The sequence below is a fragment of the Heliconius melpomene genome, chromosome 6 (assembly GCF_056956725.1).
Source record: "Heliconius melpomene rosina isolate 202511_hmr_F chromosome 6, ASM5695672v1, whole genome shotgun sequence".
Lineage (NCBI taxonomy): Eukaryota > Metazoa > Arthropoda > Insecta > Lepidoptera > Nymphalidae > Heliconius > Heliconius melpomene.
In genome coordinates this window covers 11,377,133-11,393,773 of record NC_140394.1, presented here as the reverse complement: position 1 = coordinate 11,393,773, position 16,641 = coordinate 11,377,133, and the positions used below count along the sequence as shown (strand labels likewise).

The following is a 16,641-nucleotide window of genomic DNA, read 5'->3' as shown; positions in this document are numbered from 1 at the left end:
TTCTAGTCTCTATTCACAGAGCAAGAATGGAGATTGATTACTATATTAAGTAAAAAAAATCTATATATGTATGAATTATACACTGATGGCACTGTAAATAATATTATTGAACGATGTTTATAGCACCTATTAGTTAATATATGATTTATATTTGTAGATATCGATGAAATTATTATTATAATTATATTTTTAAGTACAATGTGCAATTTTATAAAATTTGAAATGAAAAGAAACGAATACAATAATAGAAAAAAGGTTGTTTCCATGTTTAAAGTAAAAATCAAATTTCAAATCTTAAAATATTTCCATTTTAGTAAAATATTATAAATTATTTTCTTAATTTATAATAATAAATTTTAAATTCTTGACATGTAAAAATCTTTGAGCCAGAAATTTAGTTCAGTTCTTTATTTCTTGTTTTACGGATGTACAAGTTGCGGAATATAATTCAATTAATCAAAAATGATTCCACTACCAACCTACGTCGCGTCAACTCTCATGATGTCAGAAGCTTATAAAAATATTTTTTTTAGCTTCAGACTGTACGCAGCAGGATAGGCAGAGGAAACCTAGTGATAAGACACTCCGTTTCCCATTTTTCGCTGCATTCTAGAGGAGCCATTGCGTTTTCAAGCGACAGAACTCGACAACGCGCCTTGTCTCGACATCAGAGCGAAGAAATGAAAATATATATATAATATTTATTTTCATAGTAAGAATCGAACTTACTAAATCGAAACACTGTCGCGTTTACAGTCACGTCAAAATAATTTGATGTCCACATTAATATATTTCATTGTTAATTTATTAGCTTACATTATATTATGTAGTCTACTTTCTACTAACACCAAAACAATAAAAAAACAACTCGATAACTTTAACAACAAATCGATATTACAACTATCCACATAAAGAAAATCGATTAACGCTAATATCATATTTAAAAAAATCGATATCACTACCAACCCTCAAAACGTCAGCGCCAACAACTGTCAACGCCACAGATACTGTCATGGCGGCATAGAAGAGTAAAAAGCGATTTCATTTTATAATTTGACCTCGCGTAAACTATCTGTATTCTGTGCCTTTCAAAATGAGCAATAATACATTTTATTGTTCATTTGTTAGCATACATTATATTATCTGTGAATGCGGAGACACTTTTCCCACTGAGGAATTATTAAAACAACATTTAGAGAAAGATCATAATCATAACAGTAAAATAGAAATAACGAGAAATGAATATAAATGCGATACGGTAAGAGCTTTTGTGGTTATTTATCGATGCTATTTTTAGGCGGGAATTGCTTTTCTTACGTTGTATTATATATATTTATTGTTTGTTAAATTGCATATTTATATTTTTATTTATGGTTTGCTTTTAATTTATATTTTATAACTTACAATATAAAGTTTCTTAACTATTCATAATATAACGCGTCATGTTTAACGATAATGATTTTTGGTTATGTTATATATAAAATATATACGAATTTTCCTATTAGGTTAGTTAAATTTGTGTTTTAAATGCAATTTCTTGATAAAGTAGTATTTTCAAGTGATTACTTACATTATGTAATAATACAACAATTTTTCTTTTAATTAATGCATTTTTTTACGAATTCCTAATTTATAATGTAATAGTTAAATTTATAACAAATATTATTTGTTTCATTCATATAGAAATCTTCATTAGCATTAAGTAATTATTCTTTAATGAATTTTAATTAGTTAGTAATGTCACACTTAACAAGAAAATGGACTATTTTTAACATTGCATTATTTTTTTTAATGAAATTGAGACACAAGGCTGGCAAATATTAATGATTCATTCTTCTGATTGGTGGTCTCACTCACAACAATTGTGTTTGCATTCCAGAAATATAGACAGATAATTTGCTTATTATTATTATATTTACTATAGGAATTTCAATTTTGGCTATTTCTTTACATAATTAATACTAGTCATATTTTTGCCATTTAATTGCAGTGGTATGGTGTATACCAGCATTGGTAGATGTCAAAAATTAAATGTCTGTCCATGTTCTTTAGAAATCTTTTATTATAACTTTAAGATTTTCATTAGTTACTAATAATATAATAGAAATACAAATAAGTATATTTGTACATAAAATGTTCCTGCTTTTCCCTGAGAATGTAAAATCTGGCAATGTTGGTGTATACAAGTCTTGGGTAGTTAATAGTTTTCATTTCCCTGTGAAAAATAGATTGGATGGTGTTAAATTCTGCTATTCAACTGAACCTGCTACCTTACAAAAGTCATAAGACTTTATGTACTTTTTCAGTTCAAGAATTAATACAAATCAATTACCTATATTTTTTTATTCTACAGTGTAGTAAAATATTTGCTTCGGAAAGAGCATGTCTCATACATCAACGTATCCATACGAAACCAAAGATCAAGAAAGAAGAACTTTCAGAGAAGAAGAGATATTATAATTTAAAAAATATAGTTTGTGAAGTGTGCGGGAAGAGATATGCAGTAAGTGGAATGTTTTGCTATTACACATTTATTACAAATTAATTAATTTTATTTGTGGACAGATTCTGGTAAAAATCCGTTCCCACTTGTCACCCAGTTTATATAGAGTTTATCTATAAAAAAGAAGCTATATTTAAGAGAGCCACAGATTGTCTTAAGTTATTTATTTTTTTCAGTCCAATGCAGCCCTAAGGTATCATCAAAGGGTTCATACTGGAGAAAGACCATATCAATGCAGTGAATGCCCAAAAAGTTTTACTATGCCTCTGTTCTTACAAGTAAGTTCAAAAAGGATCATCCCAATAAGACTTACTTCCCGAGAAATTTGTGTGCAAACGTACATGTATGTAACGTGCTTCGAAGCCTAACCGGTCATTAATTATACTAAAATATCAAATATCTCATTCATACATACATGACAAACCTTTTTTTGAATTGGCTATTTTTTACCCCAACTAAAAGGTTGGGTTGGTTATAAGTTTTTGTATGTGTGAATCAATTTGACTGTCTGTGGCATCGAATGTTTCCCAAATGGATATACTGATTTTTATTTAGTTTTTTTTTTCTTTCCAAGAGTGACTTAGTAGAAGTGTTCTTATTTATAATTCAAGAAAACATTTTCAGCAGTTTGAATCTCTTTTAGTTGTTTATTTAATTTAGCCTTTTGTGTCAGAGGTTTTTTAATTATTAATTGTTTTAATAATAATGGCTGTTCTAAAATTTATCATATATTTTTTATCATAATTCTCCAGATCCATCTGAGGACTCACACAGGGGAGAGACCCTACGAGTGTCCGCACTGTCCCAAGAGTTTCAGTAATAAAGCTGCTCTACTAAGGCATGATAGGGTAAGTTCTACTCTTTATATATATATATATTTTTGTATATTTGAAAATTGTGAATATTTTTTGTTTTTTACTGCAACTAGTAATTTGGTCATAATTTTTAAATTTTTGTTCAATAATACTTGTATTACCCAATAAGCGATTTTAGGAATCATTTATTCTATACTTATGAAAATTAACGTTAGAAGTCCAGTCCAGTTATGTCATACAAAGTGTTCTTTGTATCATTTCATTTATTTACTATAAAAAACAATTGAATTTTAGTAAACTGCGAGAGCTAAACGAGCCAAAGTATGCTGATAACAAAAAACATTGATGTAACTCATTTTTATTTTTTTTAATGCCTCTGCAAAAAAAACTCCAGGCAGTTCAGGTCATCTGATCGTGGTGGCCATAAAATACCAGATAGATGCGCCCAATCCACTTACCTCAGTATGTGTTGTTTACATTTTCCCATACTCGAACTGGAAAATGCAAATGTTTTAGTGGTCAGTGCGTGTTGAACGGTTTCAAGAGGTGCGGGTTCAAATACCCCTACATTCAATGTTTTATATGTTTTCGATAAAAGTATTTTTTTTTTGTTTTCAGGTTCACTCCGGTATAAAACCCTATGAGTGTCCACAATGTGGTAAATTCTTCACACAATCTAACTCCATGAAGTTACACGTGAAAACTGTACATTTGAAAATGCCAGCTCCATACAAGAGTAGGAATAGACGGGCCAGACAGAACGCTAGGCAACACGGTGAGTCAGGTTGCGATGTTAAACGCTGTTAGCAAGTGTATAGCAGAATGAGGAGAGAGAACCTAGTGTTATTTCACTCTGTTCCTTTTGTTTTAGAGATATGCGAGAACTCAACGCCATGTTTTGTCTTTACAGGGTATACAAAGATGAAAGATGTAAAGACAAAACGCGGCGTTGAGTTACGCAACACTGGTTTTGAAAACTAAATATAATCTTTCCCCCGAATAAACATTGCTTGTACATGCTAGACAACCTAGTGTTAAGACACTATGTTCTCCATTCACGGCTCAATTATCTAGACATTGCGTGATGTTGAGTGGCAGAACTCAACGTGTCTTGTCGTGTTATTTGAAAGAAAAATATATAAATAATTCTCCTCTGAACGTACAACTGTCACATTTATTTGATTTTACAATATTTCTTTGACATCATTTACTTTTCCTTTCCAGCTATGAATGTAGAAGTCAAAGTCGAGCAGGGCATGTATCAGCCAGAAATTAAAACGGAAATAAGAGAGTATGAAGACAGTGAAATATACCAAGAATCTGATGTTTATCATGAGGTGAGTTCAAATACCATATAGATACCAAATTTTTGGGTACTGATACCAAATTTGGGTAAAGATAAAAATGTAAGCTAACTGAAAAATATTGTAAAGCAACTTTAAATAATTGTAGACTAATTGTAAAGAATTGTGGATTTACTTTAAATAATTGTTGGCTGACTAGGAAATTGTGCATTAACATAAAAATATGACTACATATATCAGAGTAGAGCTAAGACACCCCTTTAACTTTTCGAGACATTGCATATTAAGTGGCGGACCTTAGCGCCGTGTTCTGGTAAGAAGACAAATACCTCAAGTGAGAATCAAAACCACAGTTACATTTTGGTTTATAGGAACTTAAGACGCCTATGTGAAGCAGTAGCGTCATGCGTATGACTTTAAGCGTGACGGTTATGGATTCCATTCCCACTCAGGAGAATGAATCGTTTAATATTTTAATTTCTACGCTCTGATAACAAGGCAAAGTGTGGAGTTGAGTTCCGCCAGTTAATATGCAATGCCACGAGATATCGGCTTGGATTAGGGAACACAAATGTCTCAATGGGAACAGTGTCTTGACTCTAGATTCCCTCTGCCTATCCTGCTATGTATGGTATACAGTGTGAAGAATTTTCTACATATTTATAACATGTATTTATAAGCATTTATAAACATTTACAGGTATATCAAGAGGGTGATATATTATACAACGAAGTGAAAGTGGAACAGTCCGAGATAGCAATGTATGAACAAGAAGAAGAACAACCTGAAGTTTTGTATGAGGAGGTGTATGAAATACAGGAGGTCTAATACTGTAGAACCTTGACTAACCAGACTAAGTCTTGTTGGCATTCGAATAACCGAAAATCCGGATAATTGTACATAATATAATAATTGATACAATAGAAACTCGATAAACCAGATCGGACAACAATAATTGTCGTTAGGCATTCGGAAAATTTAAAGTCTGGATAATCTAATGTATTAAGAAACGCGGATTTTGTGCATACGTAATATGCATGCATATGTTATGTATTTAATAAAAACAGCTAATACAATTTAACGGTCTATATTTAAAAAGAAACAAGATACATTTTCCAATATATAATGTACATATTTACGTACGGGTCATGGTTGGTTGTCCGGATAATAGTGAATCCGTATAACCGAGGACTGGATAATCGAGTTTCTACTGTAATTAAAAACACTCAACACAGAAAGCTCTAAAAAGTTAAGCAAATGACTAGAAAAGAGCTGTCAAACAAAAAACTATACCAAAATCAGTTCATACATTTGGAAGCTATGAAGACATGTCAAACTTATAACATATTGTTATTGTTTGTGAAATAATCATAAAAATAATGTATTGGACACTCCGAGGAATGGTTTTTGTATCAGTTTTTTAGTCAGTTTCACACTGTATCCTGCATATAGCGGGATAGGCAGAGAGAAACTAGTGTTAAGGCACTCCATTCCCTATGTGTCTCTTAGTTTTCGAGATATTGAGTGTTGTAGGGCGAAACCCAATGCCGTAATTTATATATTTTTTGCAATGTAATGATAATAAGTCAGCCAAGTTAAAGACACTGCATTGCCTATCCAATACATAGGCAATGAATTACATACATAATCAATTACATATGATACAATACATAATCAATTTTAAATATATTTCATGTTGTATGGTAGAACTCAACGCAGCGCTGTATCTTATTTCGAAGAAATTACTAATTCTTTCGCTAAAGTAGGATACGAACCCACGATCGTCGCGTTTATAGTCGCACGCTGAGTCCATGCATGTCGGTCTCCATAAATTATTTTGTTTGAATTATTGCGTTTTTTCGCTAACCTACTATAAAACGCTATAAGTTCCGCCGTTATATGTTATATCTCGTTTAATTGGCGTTTAATTATTATACTAATCTTGTTTTTCATAAAATGAACTGCTTTTTTATTATCAATTAAGCTTGAGGTTTTTTTAATGTAATTTAGTTTTAAGTATTTTATTTTATTGTTAGTACAATAGGTTTTGTGTTGGTACCGAAAGTACACTAATATTATAATGTTGAAAAGCTTGTTTATTTTTTTGTGTCTACAAACTAATTAGCTAATATAAAAATAGCTAATCTAATATAAATATATAATAAAGCTAATCTCAGGAACTGTTAGTTCGAATTGAAAAAATGTTTCTGTTCCATAAGTATATACGTTAATCGTTTCGATGTAGTGTCAACAAATAAAAATTAATTTAAATAAAACCATTCCTCCAAGTCGGAATTGAATCCACAATCACTGTGTTTACATTCACAATTGATTTTTCTATTAATTATAAATTATACATATATTATTATTTATCTATTTAAATTAAGAAAATAAATTAACTACTTTTTTTTTAAAAATCGTCGTAAAATATTAGAAAATCCTTTCTCGTCAGGTTTTACTCATGGAACAGCGTGATACTGTAAAAACGCAACGGTTGTGGGTTCGATTTCCACTTGGGGGAATTCATTATTCTCATTTCTAAACTAATTTCTCGATCTCGAAAATTGTGCGATGCGTTGGAATAGGAGTGTCTTAACCCTAGGTTCCTTCTGCTTACCCTATATGCGGGATACAGCGGGAAATTTTATTTTTGGTGCCAACTTCATTTAATATTATTTTTGTAAATAGTATTTTTGTTCGCAAAGCCTTATATAGACTAATTTAATAATTTTATGAAAGAATAAATATATGTTGTAAGGAAAATGAGTTTTGTTCTTACTAATTTTGTTTTTGTAATTTTATTTAGTCTACTTGCTAGTAATCGTTTTTTGAATTGTGTTTTTCTGAAAAAAAAAAACATTAAAAAAAAACCTACATTTTGCTTTTAGCACTTGTTTTATGCACTCGTTGTATTTGTCAAAATTTTACATATTATTACAATCCCACTTCAGAGCTGTGACGGAGGTGGATACCGAGGATTCTTCAGTGGGATGGAAGTAAAACTAGCGTTAGGCAACTATGTTTATATTCCAGGCGTTTACAAAATTATGAACGTCGTACGATCGATACCCAAGCTATTTTATACTCTTTTATATTTTAAACATGTTCCGTTTCTCAATGTCAAATAATTTAAAAATAATAAAATTACTATATATGCCAATACAAAATTATTATTGTTAATTATTTAAGTACAAGACAGAATACGAGGTATTATAATTATCTGTTACATTATGTATTACTTTTCTATATTTATATTATAGATTTTATTTATGGGGGAAACATCAACAACAATGTTATACATCAAATTCAATACAAACAAACAACAATGTGTGGATACTGATTTCTCATAGACTGTTGAATCGATTTTGATGAAACTTCGACTATTCCATAAGTTGGAATGTACTTCATTTAAATATAAAAATACTGTAAACGCGACGATTACAGGTTTAAACCAAAATATATAGTGTCTTAACACTAGTCTTTCATGTGTCTATATTTAGATTTCTTAAAATTCTGTCGTTAAGAAACTATTCTACCATTGGATCAGATGGGGCAGTTATGCCCCTTTAATTTTGAGGGTAGCCGTAAAAAAGTTAAAATAAAACCAAAAATAAAATGTTAAAACCATTTATTTATAATAACAAAGTAAATAATTAGTGCGTAATAGGAAAATTTATATATTTGCTAATTTTATTTATTTTATTTTGAAAATGACATCTTTACATAGACCCTCTAAATCTATTTACAATACAAATAGTTATGAGAAATTACCTCAGATATAAATTTAATAGAAATAAACTAAAGGTTTCTGGGTAAACCGACGCAGCGCGGCGTTGAGTTCCGCCATTAAACACGCAATGTCTCGAAAATACGATGGAAAGTGGGGAACAGAGAGTTAACATTAACACTAGGGTTACAGCAAGAAGCTAAAAAATGTGAAAGTTTGTGAGGATGGATGTGTGCGTTTCACTTTACCGCGAAAACTACTGAACGGATTTAGATGAAACTTTACAGTAATATAGCTTAAGACATTAAAATAACACTACTACAATTTATAAACAATTTGCATAATTCGGCTATAACATAACAAGTAAGTTTAGGCGGGCCAAGCCGCGCGTGTGTCGTCCTAGTAGTATCTATAATGTTAGTGTAGTCAAATAAAACGAAATTGTAGTACATACTTTTAAAAAAATATGTTATCGAGTTTCTAAATGCCCTTCTCAAGTCAGTAATAGCTTATATAACTGACAATATTGGAAAAGTTAAGTGAATCTGTTACCTTTTTAAAAAAAAAATGGTAAACATTGTCCCTACATTCTTAAGTAAAAAAAATCATTACATAATATATTTTTCATATCTCTTCTTAATCTTACAAACAATACTAATTAATTTATAATACATAAGTAATTTTTATTATAATTCTTTACTAAATATATTAAAAAAATCATAAAGTTCTACATTAATAAAGACAAAAAAAAAGTATTATATTTACAAATTATTACAAATATCCTCAATTAGGTAATTAGTCTACAAAAAATTTACATTTATTGTCTTTAAATAAAAAGAAAAAATACTCGATTATAATTTCTTCAAACAAATATATATATTTTAATTTGTTTTTAAAGCACTTATGATTAATCTATAAAAAAAGTGACGTCACAAGTGTCATATTGACATTTGATGCAAGTAACTGATAGCATTATATTATAGACACTTAAAAAAAGAAATTGACTGGAAAGTAGGGGATGGAGTGTACCCTACGTTCCCTCCGCAGATACAGCGTGAAACAAAACAATATATATTTAAATTAACATTTGTATTTATAATGACTTTTTGTGTTGATTAAAGTAAATTTTATATTATTTTTTATCACTTGAGTTTTTAAAAAGTTACCTTATTTACTTAAGAATGTAGGTATTCTTTTATTTTTTTTACATAAATATATCTGAGATAATTCCTTCTTAATAATATCCACCTATAATTACGAAATAACTCAAAATACCTCGTAACATTAACATTTTCTTATGACATAAAATATAAAATAAAATATATTATATGATCAAAAAATATTTAATATTAAAATTACTATTTAATCTGTTGTCGTTGTTTATATGATTGTTAATTAAAATAAAAACTTTTGAAATGCTTACAGTACAAACTACGGATTAATAAGATCAACATAAAATAAACTAAATGCATATTTATCATATTTTAAATAGCAAACTATAGATTATCTAAATATTAAAACTTAAATTATATTGCCCGGCGTTCAATTCCGCCACTCATCACGCAATATCTCGAAAATTGAGGAACGGGGTGTCTTAGCACTGAGTTCCCTCTCGCTCGCGTCAATTTTTCAGTTTTTATATTTTATGTCATAAATAAATTAATATATTTTAATATAATTACACCATATATCCTGACTGGCGTAGTCTCGCATTTATAACAAAATTCCTTTTCTTTTTTTCATGTAATTAAAAACATAATTTTTTTTTTTTTTAATATCTTTTAGATAAAGTTAATTTCCCTGTTATTATTAAATTAAAAAATCTGTTAAAGTAATTTAACACCTAATTTCACTTAACTTTAATGCATTCAAGTCTTAAATTATTAATAAATGTACCCCAAAAATTACAAGAAAATTAAAAAAAAACAGGCTAAATAGTTAAAACATTGAAGTTCTAGTGAAATTCGGCTTTTTCCCAAATGTACATAAGGGTACATCCCACAATGTAGAGACTACGTCGGTCACGTGACCCCGTGTTAATGTTTTTTTATTATTCCGGAATAACTCCTGCCTTCAACAAGCTATCACTTTCCATTGGACTATAATATAAATTTAAAATATATCCTGTTTAAGCACAAAATGGCAGCCATTTTGTTAGTATTGCTTGATTTTAAATTTACTATTTAAGAGTGCAAATTGGATGGAAACTTACTTAAAAACTTGAATACTAAATCTTGAGAGCCGAAAAATTTAAACTAAACTTCCATTAAACATCTAAAATAGTCCATTGGACTATCTAAATATCAAATTTCAAAGTTCCGTACAATATATTTGACTACTTAATTCGAACTTCGTATCTACGAGAATGGTTAAGATTTACGTTGTTTTTTTTCGAAATACGACAAAAAATTTAGGAAGCTAGCTTTTTTTTTTATGATATAAAAACTAATGACCGTATTGTTTTGAGTTTGCTATTATAGCACCTCGTTTGAAGTTTCCGGTACTTCCCTATATCCGCGGTATTCACTTACAACGTAATCTTAAAAATGCTTTAAACGATTAATATTAGTTAAGTAAAAATGGTAATTTAATCTGATTCAGAATCAGATTCTCCCGTTTCCGATTCTCCAGAGTCCGAACTGGATACCGGCTCGCATTTAATGAATTCAATCTCCTTTCTCTGCTCCGTTTTTCGGGGTCTTCCTCGTTTCTTTACAGTTTTCGCGGGGGAGTCCCCGTCGTCCATCACAGTTTTAACCATTTGGGATATACGCTTTAGGTGCTGTTGCTCGTGTCTTTGCAAGTGATTGTTTAGGTATCTCTTTATTTTGAATTTCTTGCCGCATTGCTCGCATTCGTGCTGATATTGACTTTCATCTACTTCAACGTGAACAGAGTTATTGTGACGTCGCAAGTAATGGGCGTGGGCAAACTCCTTGTCACATTTTTCACATCTTATCTTAGGTTTATTTGGATGTACAATTTTTTTGTGTTTCTTCAAACGCACAGCCGAATGGAAGAATTTGTCGCATAAATCGCATTTCACCTTCTTCTCAAAGGAAGTATGCACTTGCATGTGTTCTTTTAAGTATTGGTCGTTTTTGAACTCTTTTAAACATTCCGGACATGTCACTTTAGACTCAAGTGGAGGATGAATATTCAGGATATGGCGCTTCATGTGATGCCTCGACTTGAATGTCATAGGACAGAACACGCATGGGTGCCTCTCAACCTGCGAATGTTGAAAATGCAGGTGTCGATTCAAATTTAGGTGACTTTTGTACAATTTCTGGCAAATTGGGCACTTATATTTATCTTTGTCTGGTCTGTGGCAATTTTCGATGTGATATCTCAGCTTGTATGGTACTGCGAATTCTTTTCCACACTCAGGGCATTTAATTTCAGGCAGTGTGTTGGGATGGATGCGTTTCACATGCATGTGTAGAGCGCGTCGCGTCCGAAACTCTTGGAGACAGAACTGACAGTAACATTTCTCCGATTCGGAATAATGTTTATTCATTCGATGCATGTACAGATAATGCTTATTTTTGAAGGTCTTGTCGCAAATATCACATATCACTGCTGATTCTTCTGAGGAATGCACCCTCGTCGTATGAAGGTAAAGATTTTGATAATTCTTGAACTCTTTATTACATTTTTGGCAGATGTATCGCTTAGTTCTTTTCGGGAACATGACTGGTTTCCAAGTGGACAAGACCGATTCGTACATAGCTCGTTGTTCTTCTGTGAGGGCTTCGCTTGTTACAGATACGAATTTAGTGGGAGGTCTGTTCGGTTGGGGGCCCGGTCGTGGGATCATTTGTTCTGGAAGTGGCGGCGAATCATATGCGGGTTCTTCGGTTTTAGGCATAGAATAGTTTTGTGGCATGCTTGGCTGTGGGTATTGTTCGTCGGTGTTCTGTTCTAGAAAATGACCTTCGATTTTGGGTGGAAAATTCTCCAATTTCGGTTCTTGGTACATCGCCTCCTCCATGGTTTCTGCAAAAGATATTAAAATTAATTATATTTCAAGCCATCAATAATTTTCATCAGTTTTCATTAAAGGTCATTATTTTTATTAACATTTATTATTATTTATGTCCCACGTTTTGTTTAATCAGAAGAAAGAGCCTCGCGGCTCCTTTTCTCTTTTTTCACTTAAAAACTTCAAATATTTTTTTTAGAAAAAAATGGTAAGGGCATATGTAACACATACTGAAAGGCATTTAGAAAACCATTCACACTCAGATGCTGTTTCACAGGAGCAACCCAAGTTTATTTGCATCTATACATAATAATAAAGAAGTAAAAATGGCGCGTCTGTACATTGAATATATTTAGAAAATAATAATTGAGAGAGGTTTAAGGAACAATAATAGAGCCCAAATCCACAAAAAAAAAATATCTGTTCATTTGTCTGTTTGTACAGGCTAATCTCCGGAAATACTGGACGGATTTGAATGAAACTTTTTTGTTGTATAGCTATTAAGTCTACATCTAGGCTATAATTTATTTTGAAAATCTGGATACCTGATGTGGAACATTAACAGCCTGTCTAAACTATAAGAGATATAAATATACTGCCTTGGGGAAAATTGAACAACATGACAAATAATTTCCACCCACATAACAAAAATGAAGGTCTGGAGTACCTGACGTGGAACCCTAGCAGCCCATCTAATCTCTAAGAGATATATAGTGAAGCGGGCGGGCCGCTAGTATTAGATATAGACCCAAAAAAGCTCTATGGTACGAATATTCAGTAACGACGGGTGGTAAATGGAAACAGCATGACAAGAGTCATAAAGTCCACAGGGTGCCGCGGGGTACCTTTATAGCTATAATATTTTATATCTATAACATTCCAAGGCATATACAAGGCATCCCACAACTTTACTATATTGAAAAAATATAGAAAATCTGTATTTTTATAATAATGCCATAAGCTATAACGCCAAATAGTTTGTTTGGATTAACTCACTAATCTCCGGAACTACTTGTTCTAATTGAAAAATTGTTATTGTATTGAATAGTCCATTTACCGGGGAAGCTGTACGCCATATTACGTCGATATATTATTAACTCACTATAACGGCGGTCGTAGGTCAGGCACTAAGAATGTCTTGTGTTTGATTATGTGGGTAAATTCGCGGATAAAATCTAGCAGTATTTTAATTGAATGAAAAATATACTCATCATCATCATAGTGAGATGTCCAATATTTTTAAGTCATATTAAATTCCAATCATGTATACCTTATTACTAATAATATAAAGCTTATGAATTTATTTGGTTAAGCGCGCTAATCTCTGGAACTATTTGTAGAAAATGAAAAAAACGATCATTGTATTGCATAGTTCACTTATATAGTGGAAGGCTACAGGCTGTACAGTAAACATCATGTTCATACTCCAATGTATGTCATCAAAGTCTGTGGTCAAAGTTACCACAACTAATTAAAATGTCTCAAGAACCATGCTACATACACAATTCTAAGACACTTCTATTTAATCACAAAGCGAAACAAAAAGTAAAATTTTCTATATAAATAATCCTTACAAAATAAATTGAGAAAAAAAGCTGTCAAAATAAAAAACAAAAGTAGGTCCAGTTCATTTAATTAGCACTAGACCTACGCGTGGGACAACCTTGGGATTCTTTATGAAACCGCAATATGCGACATTACTTACAACTTCGGCGCAGCGTCCAACTGTAAACACGATGGTTGTGGTTGTGGATATTTTTAACTGGTGATATAATTTAAATTTTTTTATTTTTATCAGGTAGTTATAAGTTTTTTTAACTTCACACTCCAATTTCTGCATATGCTAGGGTAGGCATAGAGGATACTAGTGTCAAGATATGAAACTCTCCACACACCGCACATAGTGTCAATAGTGGTGTTGAGAGACGGAATTCAACGCTGCGCTTTGTTTTGTTACCAGAGAATAATTAATTTATCCAATTCAACTACCACTAATTGAATCCAAAACAATATGTGGTAGTAATCAATGGCCTCAAAAACAATTTAAAATTTTTAATTCTTGTTAAATCTATGAACGCCAGCTGCACTTCCTTCAGCCTTCTTTAAAGGTCATTAAAATTTGAGCTTGCCTGATAGTTATGGGTTAAGGGAGTGTAAGAGGCCATTGTGGTGCAGAGACAAAAGCGCCATGTCTCACCATCTGGCCATCAGATGGTAGGGAGTTTGGAAACTAAAATACATTTGGTACCTAAGGTAGGTCAAACCTATACTTGTGTCTCATGTCACCCATAGTAAATCCATGGTATATGCAGTAATTTCTTCTTGTTAAGTGTAGAGAGGAGCTCGGGCAGTGGAAGAGAGAATTAATGCTCATTAAACTTTTTTTAGTTGCAAGCAGTACACATAGTGGAGTAGACAGATTCAACTTAGTGATGATTGACAGAGATAAAACATATATATACATATATATTAGGAAAAGCTTTTGTAATTGGTATTAATGTGATTTCTGAGAAAATATTATAAATCTATGAATGAATGTATTTCGAAGTATTTTAATATATTTAAGTGTCAACACAATTTATGTTTGACTGAGGAAATAATCCAGCTATAGGCACACTTTTTGCATTGTCTTCAACAAGCCATGCTGCATTACGAATAATGACTCATCACCCGCTAATTTTAAAATCTTTTGCGTACCATAATTTGGCTGCTGTGAACCAGTGGTTGGGAGCCATTGCCTGAACAGGAATCTAGATCACAAGCAACAATAGGGCTTACAGTGACACACTTGTGCCTCTGCACTATGACAGCCTTAAATTCATTAAGGTAAACCTACCATACATGGAATGATAAGCAGATTTTTGAATATGTATGAATGATCTATATCTATAATAAAAATGTAACAGATTGCTGTCTGTACATGGAAATGAGAAAAATATTACTTAGGGCATTTATCAGTGAAATGGGATAAAAACCAAGGATTTTCAATTTTTTGTTTGTTAGCCTGTGAGTTTGAGCAAGTTAATATCTGAACTGGCTTATGCAATTTAAATGCCGTTATCTAATTCACTACTGTATTTTAGTAAATTTCCCATAGAATTTAGTATGTTTTGTTTCAATCAGTCCATAAACAACAATTTCAAAGTACATTAAAATTTATTTTCTCAATAACTGGATATAGTCCATTCCAGTTCAACACAAGAAAAAAAATTCAGCTTAATAGTTCCTGGGATTAAAATGTTTAACCAAACAAATTGTTTAATCATGAAAATAATATTATTATACATTATATTATACATATATGTATAAAAATTATGATTTGTTTTATAATTGTCTATGACATGATAAACAGTTTACAGGTTGAAATAAATGTGAAATATTTATTTATTTTTAAAATATTTATATGTAGAGAGAGTTTAATCGTTATTGTTAGAATAAGTAAAAAGATGTACATTGCCTTTTAATTATGATGCACAAATACACAAAAAAAGTTGTCAATAAAAACATATTTTTTTATTAGTGACAATGTAACTAAGCTGCTTTATTTTACTAAATGCAAATAAAAAACACTTTAATTATAACAAATAATTAGATTTAATTGAAAATAAAAGCTGCAATTTAATAAATATGTTGAGAAAATTACGAACTTGTACAACAAGACTAGGCTTTTCGACTTAAATATATATATAATATATGTCCCCAACAAAACTTTAATAAGAAATGTAATAAACAATTTTATACTTACTTTTCTAGTAACAACAATATTCCTCAAGATTATAATTCACTGGAACACGTCATAATATTATAAAATACGCAATTCAACAATAGAAATAATTCTTTGCAGATAATATGGCATTACGCCTTGAGCGATAATACATCAACATGGCGTATCTGCAAACTTAAACATATATTTAATATAATAACAATAAAAAAATAATAATTAATGTATTACTTGTTAAATCTAATTAATAATCATGTTAATTATTATAGTATTTGATAAAATTCACGGCGAAACAGCCAACGAAAAATTGTTTGACAATTGACATTTACGGAACGCCACAGATACGTAATGCTACATTTTTGTGACCTTCAGCTTGCCATAGACTATATAATAAAATAAGTTTATACAATACTAATTAAATAAACGATAATATACGCATATACAATTTGATTAAAATATTCATATTACTTAACATGTTAAAATGATAAAGCGTTTAATTAAATATATAAAATATGTATATACTAAGTCTATTATATCAATTACAAAAATGATAAAATGATAACATGAATCATAAAATTAATATAAT

General features: G+C 30.8%; 2 protein-coding genes across 3 annotated transcripts; one reads left to right on the top strand and one right to left on the bottom strand.

Moving 5' to 3' along the window:
* The first annotated feature begins 991 nt into the window (after nucleotides 1-991).
* On the top strand, nucleotides 992-9,220 carry LOC146538486 (uncharacterized). The gene is made up of 7 exons (XM_085186276.1): nucleotides 992-1,258; nucleotides 2,354-2,503; nucleotides 2,680-2,781; nucleotides 3,256-3,351; nucleotides 3,937-4,093; nucleotides 4,543-4,655; nucleotides 5,322-9,220. The coding sequence occupies exons 1-7, from the start codon at nucleotides 1,094-1,096 to the stop codon at nucleotides 5,448-5,450; spliced, it is 912 nt and encodes a 303-aa protein (XP_085042402.1). The 5' UTR covers nucleotides 992-1,093; the 3' UTR covers nucleotides 5,451-9,220.
* Nucleotides 8,234-16,396, bottom strand: LOC146538485 (uncharacterized). 2 transcript variants are annotated; one of them, XM_085186275.1, is made up of 3 exons: nucleotides 16,287-16,396; nucleotides 16,080-16,118; nucleotides 8,234-12,348 (listed from the first exon to the last, which is right to left on the bottom strand). In XM_085186275.1, exon 3 carries the CDS (start codon nucleotides 12,341-12,343, stop codon nucleotides 10,937-10,939), a length of 1,407 nt encoding a protein of 468 aa, XP_085042401.1. In that variant the 5' UTR covers nucleotides 12,344-12,348; nucleotides 16,080-16,118; nucleotides 16,287-16,396; the 3' UTR covers nucleotides 8,234-10,936. The 2 variants fall into 2 exon arrangements, with proteins under 2 accessions (XP_085042401.1, XP_085042400.1); XM_085186274.1 differs by having other exon boundaries at nucleotides 16,080-16,391.
* Between the last annotated feature and the right edge of the window lie 245 nt (nucleotides 16,397-16,641).